The 19,724-nt window shown below is 33.1% G+C and overlaps 1 protein-coding gene across 3 annotated transcripts in view; it reads left to right on the forward strand.

The window, feature by feature from the left end:
* Positions 1–19,724, forward strand: part of SPOCK3 (SPARC (osteonectin), cwcv and kazal like domains proteoglycan 3) — a 478,289-nt gene that overhangs the window by 429,468 nt on the left and 29,097 nt on the right. For all 3 annotated transcript variants that reach the window (XM_053901147.1, XM_019441052.2, XM_053901146.1), the window contains exon 7: positions 3,576–3,695. In XM_053901147.1, coding sequence (XP_053757122.1) covers positions 3,576–3,695 — 120 coding nt within the window. The remainder of the gene's footprint in view (positions 1–3,575; positions 3,696–19,724) is intronic.

Here is a 19,724-nt window from a genome sequence, read left to right on the forward strand (position 1 = left end):
TAATAAATGTAATCATAGCAGTAAGTATGCAGTGCTAGCTGCTATTATCATTGTTATATTTTATAATTTATATTATATTATTTATTATTACTATAATTATTACTGCAGGATTCTTAAGTCCTAAAATATTTCATTACAATATATGCATAACCTTATACTGAAATTTAAGCTAAGGGACACCTGGGCGGGCTCAGTTGGTTAAGCATCTGACTCCTGATTTCGGTTCAGGTCATGATCTCTTGTTTCGTGAGTTCAAGCCCCATGTTGGACTCTGCATTGACCGTGTGGAGCCTGCTTGAGATTCTCTCTCTCCCCTCTCTCTCTCTGCCCCTATCCTGCTCCCTCTCACTCTCTCAAATAAATAAATAAATAAATAAATAAATAAATAAATAAAAATTTTAAAAAAAGGAAGAAACGAGTTAAGGTATGTGTGATACACAATAAATATATATGATGTTTCGTATTTGGGTAAAATTTTTAAAGTGCTGTACTAATACCTTATTAACGCTATAATAAGTGCTATATTTACAAACACAAGAAAAGAAAATATATACCAATCTGTTCAAACTTAATCATTCTTTAGCAGGTATTTTATTAGAAAAAACTTTGCTCTTTGCTGGGTCCAATATGGGAGAAAAAAACATAAGATAGACCAAGGAAATAAAGAACTAAATTTCATCTTTAAATCTTCATTTGCTTAAAGTAGGTAATGAATTACTATGCTGTAACTCTTAAAAATATGAATGTACATATATTGATGTCTCCCAGCAATCTATGCCCCTACCATCCAATTCTCATTGCAGAGGTGACAATGTTTCAATCTCTTATGTGTATTTCCAGAGATATTTTAAACATATATCAACAAATGCACTTTTCCTACCTTTTTATGCAAATGGAAGCATACTAAATATACTTTTCTTCCTTATGTTTTTGTTTTGTTTTATTTTGTTTTTATAAAAAAACAGCTATATTGTGGTTGAGGTCTATAGGAGTACATAATGACCTTCTAAACATTATTAATGATTTATAAAGCTGCCTTGGATGGATGTACCTGAATAATCTCACCAGGCCACTGCTGATTGCCAGTTTTGTTAACACACTTGCTATTGTAAGAGAGCTGGTAAAATAATATGGTAGAATTTAAGTTAGTTGGTATATATGTAGTATACTGTATGATAATTTTTAAGAAAAGGAATTGCTAGGTAAAGCATTAATTCATGGTCATTAATTTTTACAGAAATTTTAATTTTAATTTGAATATTAATACAGCTATATAGACACAAATCAAAAGGGAAAAATATGAATGGTAAAAATAAGACTCTCTTACACCACTTCCCTGTACTCATCTGGTTCCTCTAACTAGAGATAATTAATCTTGGTCACTTTCTGTATATTCTTCCAGAGAGATATGTGATGCATACATGCATATGAAGAAGAATTCTTCTTTTTCAGTGGGCTTTTTTTTCTTTAGTGTAACAGTTTATAGCAGGAGACTGTTGCCTACATGCTTAGTTAAACAGAGATACCAGGCTAGAGTGTAAATAATCATATTAGGAGTGTACTATATACTATCTTATCACTGAGTCTCAGCCATTGTAGATCCTATCTGTAAAGTGATGTCTTCTGGGACATTCACTATAATTCACTGTTTTCCCCGGATGAAAGGATAGCGGTGAATTCTTTACATTGCTCTGCCCTTGACCAAGGATTTTCAAACCTACTACCATCTGCCTCTACACTTGGCACAACACATGCATTCTGGGACTCTACCATTACCCTAAAAATCCCTTCCCCCGCCCCCCACCTCTTAAATCTTTTGTTTCCTGTGTCTTGACCATCCTCTTTCTTGGTTCTCTGTCTGGCGTATCACATCCTCCAGTAGCTTCCTAAAGAAAGATTTTTTTTTTAATCTCGTAAATTAGAAGATCTCTCTAGCTTATTCTCTCCCCTGATTTTCCTGGAAATGGGATTCTCAGTTTAAAATACAAAGCAATTTTTCAATTGTTTTTCTGACTGCCAATGTCACTAATGAAAAATTAAGACATTCTGAAATCCTTGTTTCTTGTATATGACAATGTTTATTACTCTTCCCTTTGGCAGCTTGTGGGATCTCATTTTTGCCTCCATTGTTCTAAAATATCACAATGCTTTGCTGGTATGAATCAGCCACCCTACTAGGTACTTGGAAGGTCCTACTAATCTGGAATTTTATTCCCTATAATACTAAGAAATGGTCTTAAATTATATTGCATTATATTATACTATATTTTTTGTATTATATTACAAATGGTCCATTATATATAATACACATAGTGGTATAATGTATATAGTTTATAGTAAATGTAATATAATATTTATAAATCAGCATGTAAATTACTTATTTTTAACAAACGAACAAGAGTGCTATTAAAGAATGCTTGTCAGTTCAGGAAATTGCAAAGGAGTTAGACCCACAGTAACAATGCCCTCTAAACAATGTAAATAAGTATTTCATATATTTTCAAAATATTTTGGCAACAAATGACTAAATTTGACATACCATATTTTGGCATTAATATCTCACATACACAATCACACACATACACATAGATGCACATATAGATAACATAAATAACATTCTACTACCCTTTATTATAGAGACTATTCTAAAGAATATAATTATTGGCAGATAACAGTATTTTTTTTAAAAATAGCAGGGGCACCTGGGTGGCTTGGTCGGTTAAGCGTCCGACTTCAGCTCAGGTCATGATCTCGCGGTCTGTGAGTTCGAGCCCCGCGTCGGGCTCTGGGCTGACAGCTCAGAGCCTGGATCCCGTTTCAGATTCTGTGTCTCCCTCTCTCTGCCCCTCCCCTGTTCATGCTCTGTCTCTCTCTGTCTCAAAAATAAATAAAAAAAAACGTTAAAATTTTTTTTTTAAATAGGAATTAATGTAAGTTCCAAATGTCAAAGTTTGCTAACCCCTTATTCTTAAGGTAGAAATTTATATCATTTTGTTAAATATTTTACCATCTTTCCTAATGTCGAATAAGATAGCTTTTCTTTTTCTATGCTTAAAAATACATGTAGAATTTACCGAATAGAGACAGCATATATTTATAATTGATCATTCCTACACATATTTAATATGCCAATGCATATTTATAAATCATAACAAATTATAATAGCTATGGCCAATAATAAATGTGTAAGTATGCACTTTGAATATTCAACCTTTTATTTCCCCAGATCATCTACCATGTTACTGTGACAAATGTGTTTGGCACAGAAATATTATAACTGAATTTATGTGATATTAATAATAAGAACATTCAATCAAGTGCTATATTCCACTGAGTGGAAATAGAATTCCGCGAATAATTTTCCTTTATTGAATAAAATGTTCTCATCATATTACACCTTGTTATGTTTGAAACAGGTATTTTTCATTTTTAAGAAGTTGAAACATACTTAAACATTGTGTTATATTTCTTTTTTTACTCATTGTTACTTTTCATTTATTGGGATAATTGGAGAACTAGCACTGGCATTATGCTAAGTTATTATTCAAGATTTGTGTTGGTTCTTTCTGTTTCAGCATGCAGTGACCTGGAGTTCAGGGAAGTGGCAAACAGACTGCGGGACTGGTTCAAGGCCCTTCATGAAAGTGGAAGCCAAAACAAGAAGACAAAAGCCTTACTACGGCCTGAGAGAAGCAGTAAGATTTCTAAATTTGATATGTGCCATTGTCTTTGATATGGGATTTCCTTTCCAATGAATCACCTAGATCAAAACACATATTTCAAAATTTATTCTTTGCTTAGGTGCTGAACAAATATCAGAACATTGTTATTACTTCCAAGCACACTCAGAGTATTTTGCAAGGAAATAAAACATTTTGTGACAACCCTTATTGGTAAAAAATAAATATCCCCACAGAGACAACATTAACTTCCAGCTGAAGTGAAAGAGTAGGAATATTTTTCAGCGTTTTGATAGGAATGGTAAAGAATGAAACAACACAGGAAATGAAAGTAAGAATGTTAGAGTACTTAGATTTTTACAGACACAATTAGCCCCCGTGCTTCCCACAGGTTGCCCTTTTCATGATGGCTTTGCAGACATTTCTACTTTGACCCAACAAAATCAGTAGACAAAAAGGATACCTTCAATGACACACTGCAAATCAGGTTCATAAAAAAGAAGAAAGCAAGAGCCATTTGAACATCATACGATTTTTTTATCATCTGTGTAATTTCCTCAGTGTGTTTTCTAATGCCTCAGCAATAAGAAATGGAAATTGAAAGAAGTACTTGTTATGAATAATTTTATGAACTTTTCATTTTATATTTTTTATTTATAAAAATATTTATTACATATTTAATACACGTAAAAGAAAGATATTGAAATATGAGCTTAATGTGGGGAACTTATCAAAGTTGAAATATTTGCTCTTAAATACAAGAAGTGATAGGTCAGTGATTAGAAGCAGCACCTTGTAGTTGACAAAGTCCCAAGTGTGTGCCCTTCTTTGCTCATGGGGACATGACCCATTCAGTCTCCTTTTCAATCCTGAAATAGCAGTTTCTGACAAAATAACATCATAGATGGCATGATTATCCATAATTTTATTTCCTAAAATGCCTTATTTTTTTTCTTTTCATCAAGGAATTTTTCCACAGTCCCAACCTTTTCTGTTTATGAGTCTTATATATGTTCTTAAATAATTCAATAATTCTTTTTAATTAAACTAATGAAGCTATCACTGATAGACATAATAATTATATCTGAATGTGTGATGACTGTCTATGTTTCTTCTTATGAACTTCAGAAAGAAATTATAGTATTTTCCCTACTCTTTTAGAGTGTTCTTCAGGTTTGTCTTTGGAATTATTGATTACATTTTTGGCAGATGTCAACTTTTTGGATGACTTCAGTGTAAGCAAAATGACAAGTCTTAATAGAAACAACAGAATATATTAGTCCTTATATTCATGAAGTAAACATATCTGAGGTGGGGTAATAGTTTATTCCAGATGCTTACATATTGATCTTTTAAAATTCATGTCTACACCTATCCTACCAATTCTCATACTTAAATTACTGCTTGCTCTCAAATTTCTCCTTTGAACTTGAGTTCAGACTAGTGATCTCGCCCGTATTTGGAGATGGATAAAAGGAGAGCTTGTAGGGGAGCCTGGGTGGCTCAGTCGGTTAAGCCTCCTACTTTAGCTCAGGTCATGATCTCACTGTCCATGAGTTCAAACCCCACGTCCGGCTCTGTGCTGACAACTCAGAGCCCAGAGCCTACTTCAGATTCTGTGTCTCCCTCTCTCTCTGCCCCTCCCCTGCTCATGCTCTGTCTCTCTCTGTCTCAAAAATATATTTTTAAAAAAATTAAAAAAAAAAAAGGAGAGCTTGTAGAACTCAGCACAGTGCCTGGTTAAATGTACACATTCATAAATATTATTTCTCATTCCAGCTTCTTATTTCAAAAAATTACACACTCAATATAGTGGGTTAATTACAAGAACCTCTTAGGTAGTTGAATATCTTTGGAAAGTAAATGAAATAGTAGCGGCCTTAAGATTATTTACACTACTTGAAATGGTCAGAGGCCAACTAAGAGTAAATTTCCAAAAGGAAGTAATCCATTTGAACACATAAGACAAATCATTAGAAGAAAAATGGCTGACTCCCTCAATTCCTCAGATCTGTACATCATCCAAGTGAGTTTTCTCCTGATTTCATCATATTTAATTTGTGAACCAATCCACTCATATTATATTTCCTGTTTTCTTTCTATTTTTATTTTTCCTTCATAGCATTTCTCACTACCATAGTAATAATCTACTTTTTTATTTGTTGTCTCTTTCTCTCTCTCTCTCTTTCTCTCTCTTCCCCCCCTCCCCCACTAGATGACTGTGAACTCAGTGAAGGCAAAGATCTTTATTTACCAATGTATTATCAGAGTACAGACTAGTTTGACACATAGTACTAACTAAATAAAAATGAATAGAATTAATGAATGGAAGAAACAGAGAAGAAGTCAAAATACTACATTGTCTGTGTATACCACAATTTAATCAATCAAGTTTTCTCCTAAGAATAGTTTTGTACTGGGGCGCCTGGGTGGCTCAGTTGGTTAAGCGGCCGACTTCAGCTCAGGTCATGATCTCGCGGTCCGTGAGTTCGAGCCCCGCGTCAGGCTCTGTGCTGACAGCTCAGAGCCTGGAGCCTGTTTCAGATTCTGTGTCTCCCTCTCTCTGACCCTCTCCCATTCATGCTCTGTCTCTGTCTCAAAAATAAAAAATAAACGGTAAAAAAAAGAAAAAAAAAAGAATAGTTTTGTACTGTTTCCATTGTTTTCTGCATGACAATCAATTCTGCAATTGATTGTTATGCTTTTATTTCTAAGAAAGATTCCAAGAAGTGGAGGTGTTGGGTCAAAATGTGCATGCATTTTAAATGATAAATCATAATAGACGTTGCTAGGATGCTTTGCAAAAATCTTAGGGTATTTATAATTTCTTTTTTTAAGTTTACTTATTTATTTTGAGAGAGAAAGTGAAAGAGAGAGAGAGAGAGAATGAGAGAGAGAATGAGAGAGAGAGAGAAAAAGAGAGAGAGAGAGAGAGAATGAGAGAGAGAGCATAAGTTGGGGAGGGGACAGAAGATCTGAAGTGGGGCTTGAACTTGTGAGATCATTACCTGAACCGAATTCTGCTGAACCGAATTCTGCTGTTCAACAGACTGGCCACCCAGGCATCCTGGTATTTCTAATTTCTAACAGCAAAACATGAGAGTTCACTTTTGCCTTTATCCCTAGCAGCAAAAAATATTACCATTCTTTTTAACTTTTCCATTTTGCTTAGCATGCTATTTTATTTCATTGTAAATCTAATTTTCATTTCCATAATTAGCAGTGAATTTGAAAACAAAATACTAGTGGGGGGGAACTTTTATACAGCAAAACAAAATAAAATTACTTATTCAACTCAGGCTACTATATTAAGATACTATCTATGGACTAGGTGGATCAAATAATAGATATTTCTCAAATTCTGGATGCTGGGAAGTCCTACATCAAGGTGCTAGCAGACTGGATTCTTGGTGAAGGCCATCTTCCTGGTTGGTAGACAGACATCTTCTCCCGTGGCAGAGTGAGAGAGAGATCTCTCTAGGGTCTCTTCTTATTAGGGCGCTAATCCCATCATGTAGGCTCCACTTTCATGACCTAATTACTTCTCAAAAACACCATCTCCAAATGCCATCAAATTGGGGGAAAGGAGTTCATCGTATGAATTTTGGGAGAACACAATTCAGTCCATAGCACAAAACAAAACAGCCCCTCCAAAAATAAAAAAAATAAAATAACTAAATAAAAAACAACTCTAAGTTATGTCAACTTCTATGTTTAATTCTAAGAAAGATATATTAGTGGCTTTTATTATAAGTGTATTTAATACTCCTTCTAGTATTGGGGGGAGTTTTTCCCTGTGTTTGCTACTCTATTTTTTAGATTGTATAGATTTATATTTATTACAACCATTAATAAATTATGCTTCTTATCACTTTGTGACACTATATTCTACTTACTGCTTTTTAGCACAGATTCACCCAATCTGATAGTAATATATCATTCCTACATTTAATTTTATGTAGCCTGATACACTTGCTAACATTTTATTGTCAATCTTTCTTTATTACATAGACCTAAATGTCTTTCCTGTAAGTATCCATAGTTGAGCTTTGAGTTTTTAATATGACAGTGAGAAAACTTTGTGTTTTTTATAATTAAGTATAATAATAAAGTCAACATAAAGCACAGAAAAATATTCTGATAAGACAGAGAATGTTTGCCATTTAGGAGATTATCCAGAAGACAAGGAAAAACTTATTTTCACAATTTCTTAAGAGCAGACCATTAATCTAAGAAAATTTGTCATTTTAAAATAGAAACAAAATCAAATTTTAATTTTTCATCTGTATAATATTTGATACTGATTTGAAAAATCTTATATGATAAATCTTTTAAATGTTAGCAAGCACTGACCATGACGAATACTATTTTGGGGGATGCTTTTATAATTTTTTGTACTTATAGATTTCATCTTATACATTTTTGGAAGAATGAATAATCTTATTTTAGAATAAAACTGTTTTTTAACAAAATCATATCTTGCATACCTTGCATATCAAGTCGCTTATATAATTATTTTTACTAGTGGAGTATTACTTATTTAGATCCTATAGGTTTAAATTTTATTTTATATAGAAAACGATGAGGTAGGTAATTTTACTGTTGCATTCGTGTTTTTTAGTGGATTAACAGAATTTTTGAATATATATATTTTATATTTCTTTATAGCTATACCAATTTTTATGTGTAACTTTTTAAGTGGCAAAAATGAACATGTTTATTAACAGACCTGAATATATAAAACTCAAACTATAAACTATAAAATTGTTTGATTACACAAACTCGAGACAAAAAGTTTATAAATTTAAAAACATGCTTTAGTATTTTTTTAGAAATAATATAGATATATAACAAATATACATTAAGTAATTTAGCATAAATCAAAGATTTTAATTTACTAAATGAACTTGAAAATTTTTTTAAATTTCAAGTTGACTTTTATAAAACAAAAATTTATCATAATAATGATTTTACTTGTTAAAAACAAATATATATTTTTTATAATCTTAAACATCTAGTAGATGTAATGCTAACTCCTTTAATCAGTATACCTATATAAGTTCAGGACAAACATGTTCGAGTAGAATAAAAATGTATGCTTGTATTATCTTTACTGCTGGTAATTCTGAAGATATAGCCATTTTATTAAATAAACAATATTAAACTATTTTCTTTTACAAACATTTACTTAAATTGTAAGAATTGAATTTTTAAAGCATTTGAGTTATTATGTTTTATGAATGCATTTGTTATCTAAGTATAGTTCACACAATGTTACAGTAATTTCAGGTGTACAACAGAGTGATTCAACTTCTCTATACATCAAACTATGTTATCTTCTGTCACCATACAATGCTATTATGATGTCATTGACTGTATTTCATATGCTGTACCTCTTCGTCCCATGACTTACTCATTCCATACCCGAAAGCTCATTCCCTCACCCATTTTGTCCAATCTCTCATGCCCCACTCCTCTGGAAACCATCAGTTTATTTTCTGTTTTTATAGATCTGATTCTGCTTTTTGTTTGTTTTATTATTGTTTATATATACTCCACATGTGAGTTAAATCTTGTGGTATTTGTCTTACTCAGAATATATATTGTATATACATACATTTATACATAGTAAATAATGCTACAATCAACATAGGGGTGCATATATCTCTTTGAATTGGTGTTTTGTTTACTTTGGGTAAATAATAGTGGAATTATTGGATCATATGATACTTCTATTTTTAATTTTTTGAGGAATGTCCATACTGTTTTCCACAGTGACTGTACCAATTTACATTCCTACCACCAGTGTGCAGGGGTTCTTTTTCTCTATATCCTCACCAACACTTGTTGTTTCTTATCTTGTTAATTTTAGCCATACTGACAAGTGTGAGGTGATATCTTACTGTGGTTTTGATTTGCATTTTCTGCACAATGAGTGATGTTGGGCTTCTTTTCATGTGTCTATGGTCATCTGTATGTCTTTTTTGGAAAAACAGTGTCTATTCAGATACTTTGGCCATTTTTTAATCAGATTGTTTCTTTTTTTTTTTTATGATGTTGAGCTTTATAAGTTATTTATGTACATGAGTATTTTGGAGATAAACCCCTGTCAGATATATCATTTGCAAATATCTTCTCCCATTCAGTAGGCTGCTTTTTTGTTGACGGTTTCCTTTGTTGTGCAAAAGTTTTTGTTTTTTTTTTAATTTTGATGTTGTCCCAATAGTTTATTTTTGCTTTAGTTTTCTTTACCTTAGGAGACATACCTAGAAAAATGTTGCTGTGGCCAATGTTACAGAAATTACTGCCTATGCTCTCTTCTAAAATTTTCATGGTTTCAGGTCTCAGATTTAGGTCTTTAATCCATTTGTGTGTGGTGATAAAAGGTAGTAGTTCAGTTTCATTCTTTTGCATGTAACTGTACAGTTTTCCCAGCACCATTTATTGAAGAAATTGCCTTTTAAAACCATTAAGTTTATTAGAAGGTTATTTTTTTATTTCTGGAAATTTTAGGAATATGTAATTTATATGAGCACTTATTATTCCTAAGCCAATCACAATAGAGCTTTCTTAAGAGATTTTACAATCTAATTTGGTAGTGCCATCTGAAGATAGGGGAAAAAAGTACACACACACACACACACACACACACACTTGCCCATACATGCACAGATGTACACAGGTAGAGAGTTTATAATTTTGATATTTTAGTCTTGAGTCATATACAAGCATAGGAATATAAAACTCACTGGTTTGTTTCAAAGAACTGTCTCTCATCCTTGTCTCACCTTTACATTTTAATAAAGATTGTGTTTATGAAGGATGGGATAAGTTGTGGTAATAGTTTAATATACAGGCTGATGTTCTACCAACATTTAGAAAGGAGACCTCTAATATTGTTTTCATTCTGATGTGTAGTCTTATGGAAACAGTATGAAATTTTGCTTGATGGACTGAGAAGAGTCTAGTTGTCCATCTAGGCATTTCCAAAGCCCTTCTCAGAAAACAAAATGTCCAGCCTATTTCCAGTTAATTATTTTGGCTTCAGATGGTTGTTCTTGGAGTCTCTGCATCCCTTTGGAGCCCCTGATGGGGCAAAGTCCTAATGTTTGAGTGATGGCAGGAGGTTGAGGGGCAGGAGTAAGAAGAGAAAGCCTCCATGAATACCTGGGTGAAGACCATGGGTTCCAGGGATTTTAGCACTCTAAATCTCAGCACTTAAAAAAAAAAAAGGAAAAAAAGTCAACTAAAAACAAATCTGGACTAATAAAGAAAGACTTTGGTTGAAAGAAAAGAGGTAAGAGTGTTGAAGAAGCACAGATGAAAATATTTTAGGAAGCTGAAAGGAAGGTTGGAAGTGATTTAAAAAAATGTGGAGGAAGAATTTATAGTAAGGCAGTGTTCTCAGATGCAGTGTGAGGAGATCCCAAGTTTTGCAAAACTTCATGGGAGTGTCAAATTATCCTTAATGAAATTTTGCCATCTGGGGAGACGACACTAGAAGGAACTTACACCAATAAGAGTCTTCCTCAACAGAAAGGGTCAGGAATTAAATCCCTACTCAAAAAGAGCCAAGAAGACTTCAGTCTAGTAAGATTCTCATTCAAACAGAAAACAAGAGGGAAAAGTACTGTTTAACAGAGTCAAAGTAACTTCTTATTGTACTGTAACAGACAAATGTCCAGGGTGCTGTGTTAGGAATTGTGACTCACCACTGGGGAGCAATGGTTCCCCAGCCAGGAAGGACGCAAAGGGTGTGAGAAGCCTCCATGAATGCCTGAAGACAGTGGGATCCAAGGGATGCTCAGCACTTCAAGCCACAGTACCATAAAATGGCAAATAAATACAAATCCAAACTCAGTAAAGAAAGACTATTCAATAAGATTATTGCAGTAGAGAAAATGCTTCAACCCCAAGGTTTGCAAATATGTCAAATCAAACAGGAAACATCTTTCTTTTGCTAGAAGGAATAAACAGGGCTGGCAATACCTTTGTGGATGAGGCAGTCCAATGTGTGGAGTAAGCAGATAGCAAAATTTGGACTCTGTAACAGGAAATAATATTCCTGTACTCAGCAGATTCTCAAAACAAGCAGTTAATGAGGGATTTTCTGTGTCTTAATGCTTTATTCCTTGCTCAAACATGTGGAAAAGACAAAGTTTAGGAGTCTGGGGGAGGAGCAAATCATGGGTAAAAGTTGGTCAAGCCAAAGTTCAGTGGCTAACTAATGGGTTATTGTGAGTACTTGGTCAAACTTAATCCTAAATATAAATAATTCATTTATCTACCAAGCAAGAATATGAGGTTCTTACCCTGTTATTTCACTCATAAGTTCCATTCTTTTATATCTTTGATCTGTGTATTGATACATCCCTTGCACCTGATTGTCTAGGCCACTAATCTGATGCTTAGCAGTGGCAATTTTCTCTACAATTCACCCAAGGGATTACTTAGCTGGGAAATTTTGGTTTTGGTTTTTTGGTCTAGAAAATATTTTTGTATACTTTTTTTATGGGTTTACTCTTAAATATTTGTGTGTGTGTGTGTGTGTGTGTGTGTGTGTGTGTGTGTGTGTGCTTGTGTGCTTGTGTATGTTTTAAATTTAAGTACATGGTCTCTTCTCTTATTTATTCAACTCAACATGTAATTGATTTTTCTCTCTTGGCTACTTGGGACCTTAAGATATGAGGTGGTTTTCCCTTATTCACTGGGCCCCAGTCTATTTGGTGACATCCTTTTATTGGCAATAATCTCACGTGGGATGGAAAACAGTCTCATGCTGGCTTTGTCTCAAAGCATCAGGAAGGCCACTGGTTCCCTGAACCATGGAGGAAATTACATTATTCTTGTATCTCCTAGACTCCCAATCTAGCTCCTAGGAGGTAGTAGATATTGACCTTCTCCCCAGGAGTCTGTAGTTTTCTGTGAGTCAGGCTCTTCTCAGGGTTTCTCAATTCTCTCAGTTACTCTACCCTTGATATCCACTTTCTGTTCTCCTTCACCCACCCAGCTTATGGGGAGGGAGAACGCTATGCCATGTTGCACTCATTTGTCTTACACTCCAACACTCTGAAGAGAGTAATAGTAGATTGAAGATGATCATGGAGAAGGAGCTTGCTGCATTCGGGTGCTCAGAAAACCTTTCCTAATGCTTTATTAACAAATTTAAAATTTAATATAGAAAACTTGAGGAACAATTTAAAGAGAAATTCTTGTTTGTATTTAAATATCAAAATCATAATGGTAGGGGTAAATATATAAGAGAGAGACATAGTATATATTTTTCTGGTTGTTCAAAGAAGAATGTTTAAATGCCAATATTTATTATTTAATGTATTACCTTTGAGCTAGACATTTGGCTTTTGATGGATCTGTATCTTTGGTGACACTTAAATTGATATAATTTTTTAAAAGATGCTCTATTTTTACTTTACTATCTGGAAGTATCATAGTTTACTTTCTATGTTTTTAGAATATTTGTGAATAGGGTATGTAGTTTCTTGCAAAATAACTCTCAACAATAACATCTGCTTGAGCTGACTTATAGACTCATATATAGTAAAAAGTTAATGAGTGAGTTAAAGGGGTGAATCTGATTTGGCACTGAACTGATTGGTATGCAGGAGGAGAGTGGAGAAAGGATGTTAGCCCATGTCTTCTATGCTAGTACTTGGGTGCTCAAGTAATCTGAAAAATTCAACACTGCTCACTTCTTACAAAGCCTTAGATATGTGCTGCTTTCAACCAAACAGCACATATACAACATATGTTTCAACAACATATACAACAATAAAGGCTCATAGGAACAATACAAGAATCTGGCTCTAAATATGGTCTGAAAGAAGAAGCAGTGCCTTGTCCAACATCGTTGAGCATGAATGCATATGTTAGTTTGAACCAAATGCAATTACCAATTTTGGAATCACAAAACAATAGTTTTCAAAGGGTCCATGGAAGAAAAGGCATCTGAAAATTCACTACTTTACCCTATTTTTACTCATATTTACTCACCTCTTTTTATATGTAGGTTAATCTGTATACTTTAGTAGTCTAAATTATTTTCTTTTCCCAGGTAATACAAAACTTTTGTCTATTTAATTTTTGCTGCAGTGTTATAATGAGTAAAAATACAAATTAAGACACAACATCTTGTGTTTTCCCTTAATCGTACTCTCATAACCCAGCCTCATTATATATGAACTACATAGCTGCTAATGATCCTGAAACTGAATGAAGAATGTGTAATATATTCTCTAGCTTCATTTTGTTTTCTTATTCAGAAGCCAGATTGCTGAAGACAATTTGTACAAATTGCTCTTGTGGTCTAACCATTGCCTGCTGAGCTCTCTTGTGGCTTTTAGGAGGTGTTATGGGATTTTCGATTAATGCAATTCCTCAGAGTAGAGAAATTGCTTCATATTTGCAGTTTGGGGGAGCCCCAGAACACCTTTCACCCAGGTATCTGTACTCTCTCACTTCATTCAGCTTGTTGCTTAAATATCTGGCATAAGATACCCTTCCTTCTACCACATGTGAAATCTCAACACTAGCACCGAACATTTCCCTAAGCATTACGCTACTTTGCTTTTCTTTATAGTGTGTGTCACTACCTGATTTGACAATGTTTACTAGTTTATTTTCTCACTCTTCCAAATAAAATGTAAGTTCTATGAGGCCAGGAATTTTCTGCTGTGGAATCTTCAGCTACTAGAAACAGCCCTGGCATGTTATAAGGACTCAGTGACAATGAATAATAAAGTAATATGCACATGCTTTCTTATTGCTGAATGATATCCAGGTTCCAGGAGGACAAATCTCAGACAGTGAGAGGATTGAAATAAAAGAGTCAAGGCTTGGGGCCCCCTGGGGTGTTCGTTGGTTAAACACCAGACTCCTGATCTCTGCTCAGGTCACGTTCTCACAGTTGGTGAGACGGAGCCTCACATGGGGCTATGCACTGACAAGGCGGAGCCTGCTTGGAATTCTCTCTCTCCTCTTTCTCTGCCTAGCTCACGCAGTCCCTCTTTCTCAAAATAAATAAATGAACTTTTTAAAAAATATAAAAGAAGACAAGAGTCAAGGCTTGATGAAATTTAAATGGGAAGATATTCTACTTTTTATAAGGCAATGAATCTTGAGTGTGGACTATGGCTTCATTAAAAAAAGGAAAACTTGCTAGCCTCATAAATGGCTACCAAATTAATAGTGTCATATATTTTATGTTAGTTAAACATCTTGTTACACTGCCAGAAGTATTTTAAGGTGTGGTGGAAAATGGTAGGGATTTTTCCTAGTGGGTATTTTAATAGTTATTCTTAATTCTCTAACACAATAGGATGCTAACTTGAGTTTTTCACTGACCAAATTTTAGCACAGCCATTACATAGAGCATAGTATTGCCATTACCTAAGAAGAAATGATTGTTGATCTTAATCTTGGCTAGTGTAAATATTCCATAGTTAAATGTTTTCAGTTGACAAAGATCAATAATATTACAGCTTTTTAAAAAAGAAATTAAGCAAGCTGGTAAAGATTGTCATTATTTTTTAACAACCTACATCTACTTTGTATACAACATCAGGTTTCTTGGATTTTTTGTTTGGATATATTTTAGAGCTATCACTGACTAATGATTAACTATAGAAAAAGCAACTAAGATGATAAAATTTTTAAATGTACCTTATAATAAGAAGATGAAGGAAATTGAGCTATTTAGCTGCTGATTTTATTATCTTTCTGTCATAAACATAGTTGTTTGAGGCTTTTTTCAGGAAGCCTTTTATTATTTAAATTTCCAAAAAGTTAAGAGCAGAAATACTATGCACATACTTTTTGTTTTTTTGTTTGTTTGTTTGTTTTTATGGTTGCAGTTGAGTGGGGGTGGGAGAGGGGTATCCTTCCTTGAAAGAGTACTGTATTAATTTTATTTTTGTCAATTTGGAAAGCATCAGGACATCAGAATCATATGTAAAATCCTCAGATTAACAGTCTAACTCAGATTAAGATAATGTTTCATTTTTCCTTTCCTAGATACCAAATGCTCTCCTCAGTCAGAGAAAATTATAGAATTACTTAAAGCCCTAGGGTAAATGAATACAGTTTCTTACCAAAACATTGTTCACTTTATGTCATGCTGCCTTCACATTGAGAGGAAGATTGAATTTGGAATCAGATGACTTAAAAACAATGCCCTATTTTAATGCAAGTAGGAGCTTTTTAGGTATTGTTGCGAAGTTTATCTTTTGAAAACAAAGATTTGTAAAGGTGGTAGATAAGTGTTCTTATTTCAAGTAATAAAATGAAAGATCCAGATCATTGCTTATTTTGTTTGTTCTCATTATTGAAATATGGCATTTTCTTCTTTTATTTTGTAGACACAATAACTCTATCATAAAATTTAATTGTGCACTTTAGTATTACCATGATATTATCTTAATATTTAGATACTGTAATTTGATAGAAATTTATTTCATACTTAGTAAAATTAATGTAATTCTAAATAAATTAAAACTATAAGTTAAAGACACTGAGTGAATGATGTCCTTTGATAAAATTGTTTTGTCACAATCATCGTCTCCCGGGAAATTTTCCAGTTGGATTTGTCAGGCACCAAATTTTTGGTGGAGCCTCTAGTCTTTAGGAACTTTATTATTAGTTTTGTCCATTTTGGAATCATTAACAAGTGGTTGCTTCTCACAGGGTGAATGACATATTGTCAATTTTATTACATTTTGTTTTTAACAAAATGAATACCTCATTTTAAAATATAATCACATTGGATGTTCAGAGAGCATATTTAACTGGTAGTTTGAACTATTAGAACCTAGTAAAAAATGATATAACACCTTCTTCCCAAAAAGACTATAACAAAGAGATCTAAAACAATCTATGCAAAAAAATAAACAAAATATAATATTAATACAGTGTTTCGTATATAGTCAGTCATTTATAACAAGAGCATTATTTCTGTTGAATTTTGTTGCAATGCCAGTTGTGGAACACACAAAAACCTGGAATGTGTGCATAATAGGCGTCTTAAAAGCATCAGGGAGTGATAGCTAAAACAAAGGGGAAAAGTATAAATAAAAAGGAAATAAAATTGCTCAAAAGCATAACTATCTGGGGTTATTTAATGCAGAAAAAAAATGGTTGTATACACCACAGCAGTCCTTGGACCATATGCTAGCCAATAAAAAAGCAATTGATTTTATGATGATTCCTTTGAAACATTAATTGAGTGTTAAATTATTTTAACATATCATGGATATGAAGGAAAAATATATATGACATTGTATTTTTCTATTTCTTCAATTTTTTATTCTATATATTTTAGTTACACATGTAATACATGACTTTTTTTTAAAGGACATGTGATGGTATATGAAGAGAATTAATATCCTTTCACCAAACCAATCTATTCCTTCCATCATGAGGTAAAAAATTGTTAGGAGCCTCATATATATATATATATACACATATTGTATATATATATACAATTCTACTTTACTCTCATACAATATATATATTCACATAAACATTTTTGTGAAGTATGAGTTCATACTATATGAAGTATGTGACAACATCTTATTATGCATTATTAACCTTTTAATTGTCTATTGTATTGCAAATACTTTCTTACGACATCTTCTCTATTTTGATTTTAGAGTTCTTAGATTGTGTTCCTTAAGAACGTTCTCTCATAAAAAACTGCTCTGGATATTCCTCTACTGTATAGATTTTTGCATTTAAATTTTGAAGCCATCCAAAATTCATTGGTGTGAAATGGGATTCTGGCAATAGATCATATTTCCTCCCTGAATTAAAGCAATTTCTTTGCAATTATTTAATCCATGTTTATGTCCGTGTTTACTGTTTAAGTTCTCTGTATATTCTTTGTTCTTTCTGTTGTTAATTTCTATTATAATTTTGTTATGTTATGGTATATTTTGTATGATTTCAGTTTTTCAAATTTGTTATGATCTGTTTTATGGCTCAAAATATGTTTCATATGCACTTGAAAGGAACTGGTATTCTGCTATTGTTTGTTGCAGTGTTTCATCCATGTAAATTATTCCAAGTTTATTGATAATGTTGTTCAGATTTTCTAATACCTTTACTCCTTACTGTTTTTCTGTCCACCTGCTCTATTGATTATTTACAGAGTAGTGTTGAGGTCTCCAGATAAAGTTGGGAATTTGTCTATTCCTCTGGTCAGTTCTATTAGTTTTGTTTTTTCCTCATGAATTTTAAACCTTCATTTTAGAGACAGATACATTCAGGGTTGTTACGTCTTCTTAATGAAATATTTATCGTTATGTAACATCCCTTTTTATTGTGGTAACGTTCCTTATTCTGAGGTCAAATGTATTATTAGTATTGTCAGTCTGACTTTTTTTCCATTAATGTTTGCCTGGTATACTTTCCCAGCCTGTTAATTTCAACCTACTGTGACATTTTATTTAGTTTCCTTTCAAAATAGAGTCTGAGTTGGGTTTGTGTGTGTGTATCTTAATATATATTTTGTATTTTAATTGATATACTCAGCTCACTTACATTTAATATAGTCATTGATTTGGTTTCATAATAATATGCTTTCTTGCTAGTTTTCTGTATTTTCCATCTCTTCTTGGTCCAGTTTTTCTTCTTATGATGCTTTATTTTGGACTAAGTAAGCATTTGTATGATTTCATTTTATTTCTACTCTTGGTTTATTATTTTTATCTCCTTTTGAAAGTTTTTTAATGGTTACACTAGGATTTACAAGATACAAATGTAATTTGTCACAGTCTACCTTCATATTGCCATATTATATATATTAGAAGTACTTATAATTCTCAATTTATCCCATCTTTTATGCTATTTTAACATGTTTTGCTTTAATATATGCTTCAAACACACATTGCTAATAACTTTAGATAGACATTCAATTATTTTTTTAATTGAGGTATAAATAACATATCATATTGTTTCAAGTGTGGACCATTTTGATGCAACAATTTTATACATTATAGTGTCAGTCTCACCATGATAAGTGCCATTGCCACCTGTGACCATACTACAGTATTAAAATATTACTGACTATATTCCCTATGCTGTATTTACCATCTCTGTGACTAATTTATTTTATAACTGGAATTTGTGCTTCTTAATCCCCTTTATCTACTTCACCCAGCCACCCACCCACCTCCCCTTTGACAACCACCAGTTTCTTCTCTGTATTTAACAGTCTGTGTTAATTTTTTAAGAGTCTGTATTTTCTCTGGGTAAAGAATTTTTGGTGTAGAGCTCTATTTTTCTTTCAGCACATCACAGATGTCTTTCCATCATATTCTGGCTTGTATGGTTTCAGCTTAGAAGTCTGCCATCAGTCTCTTTTCTTTGTTCCTCTATAGAAAAATGCATTTGCCTCTAGATGCTTTAAAGATTTTTCTACTTATTAATTGTTTTTGAGCTGTTTGACACTGATGTCTGTTGATTTTGTTCCTTTCTTTATTTGCATGGTTGGAGTTTACCTTTTTTGAGTTTCTTAAAGATAAGGATCTCTGTGATTTAATGTGTTTCAATAATTTTGGAAAATTCTCCATTAAGTCTTGAAATATTTCTTCTACTCTGTTTTCTCTCTCTTCTTCTAACAATTTCAATTACTTTTCTGTTGAACTGTTTAACAATGATATGCAGCTCTTGTGTGTTCTGTTTTTCTCCTCTTCTCTTCCCCCTCCTCTTCCTTTGTTTTTCTTTTTTATGTTTATTTTTGAGAGACAAAGCGCATGTATGTGTGCTTGTGCCGTGGGGTTGGGGCAGAGGGAGAGGAAGAGAGAGAGAGAGAGGATCTGAAGTGGGCTCTGTGATGATAGCAGTGAACCGGATGTGGGGCTAAACTCGTGAACTATGAGATCATGACCTGAGCCGAAGTTGGATGCTCCCTCTTCTGACCCTCCTCCCTCTCTTTCTGGCTTGTCTGTTTGTTTCTTATAGTTCCCACCTACAGTTCCAATGCAAGTTTTGCTTTTATACTTTAGCCTTTCACTTATTAGTCATATTAAT

The sequence above is a fragment of the Panthera pardus genome, unplaced genomic scaffold (assembly GCF_024362965.1).
Source record: "Panthera pardus isolate Hobbes unplaced genomic scaffold, ASM2436296v1 HiC_scaffold_13, whole genome shotgun sequence".
In the NCBI taxonomy this organism is placed as follows: domain Eukaryota; kingdom Metazoa; phylum Chordata; class Mammalia; order Carnivora; family Felidae; genus Panthera; species Panthera pardus.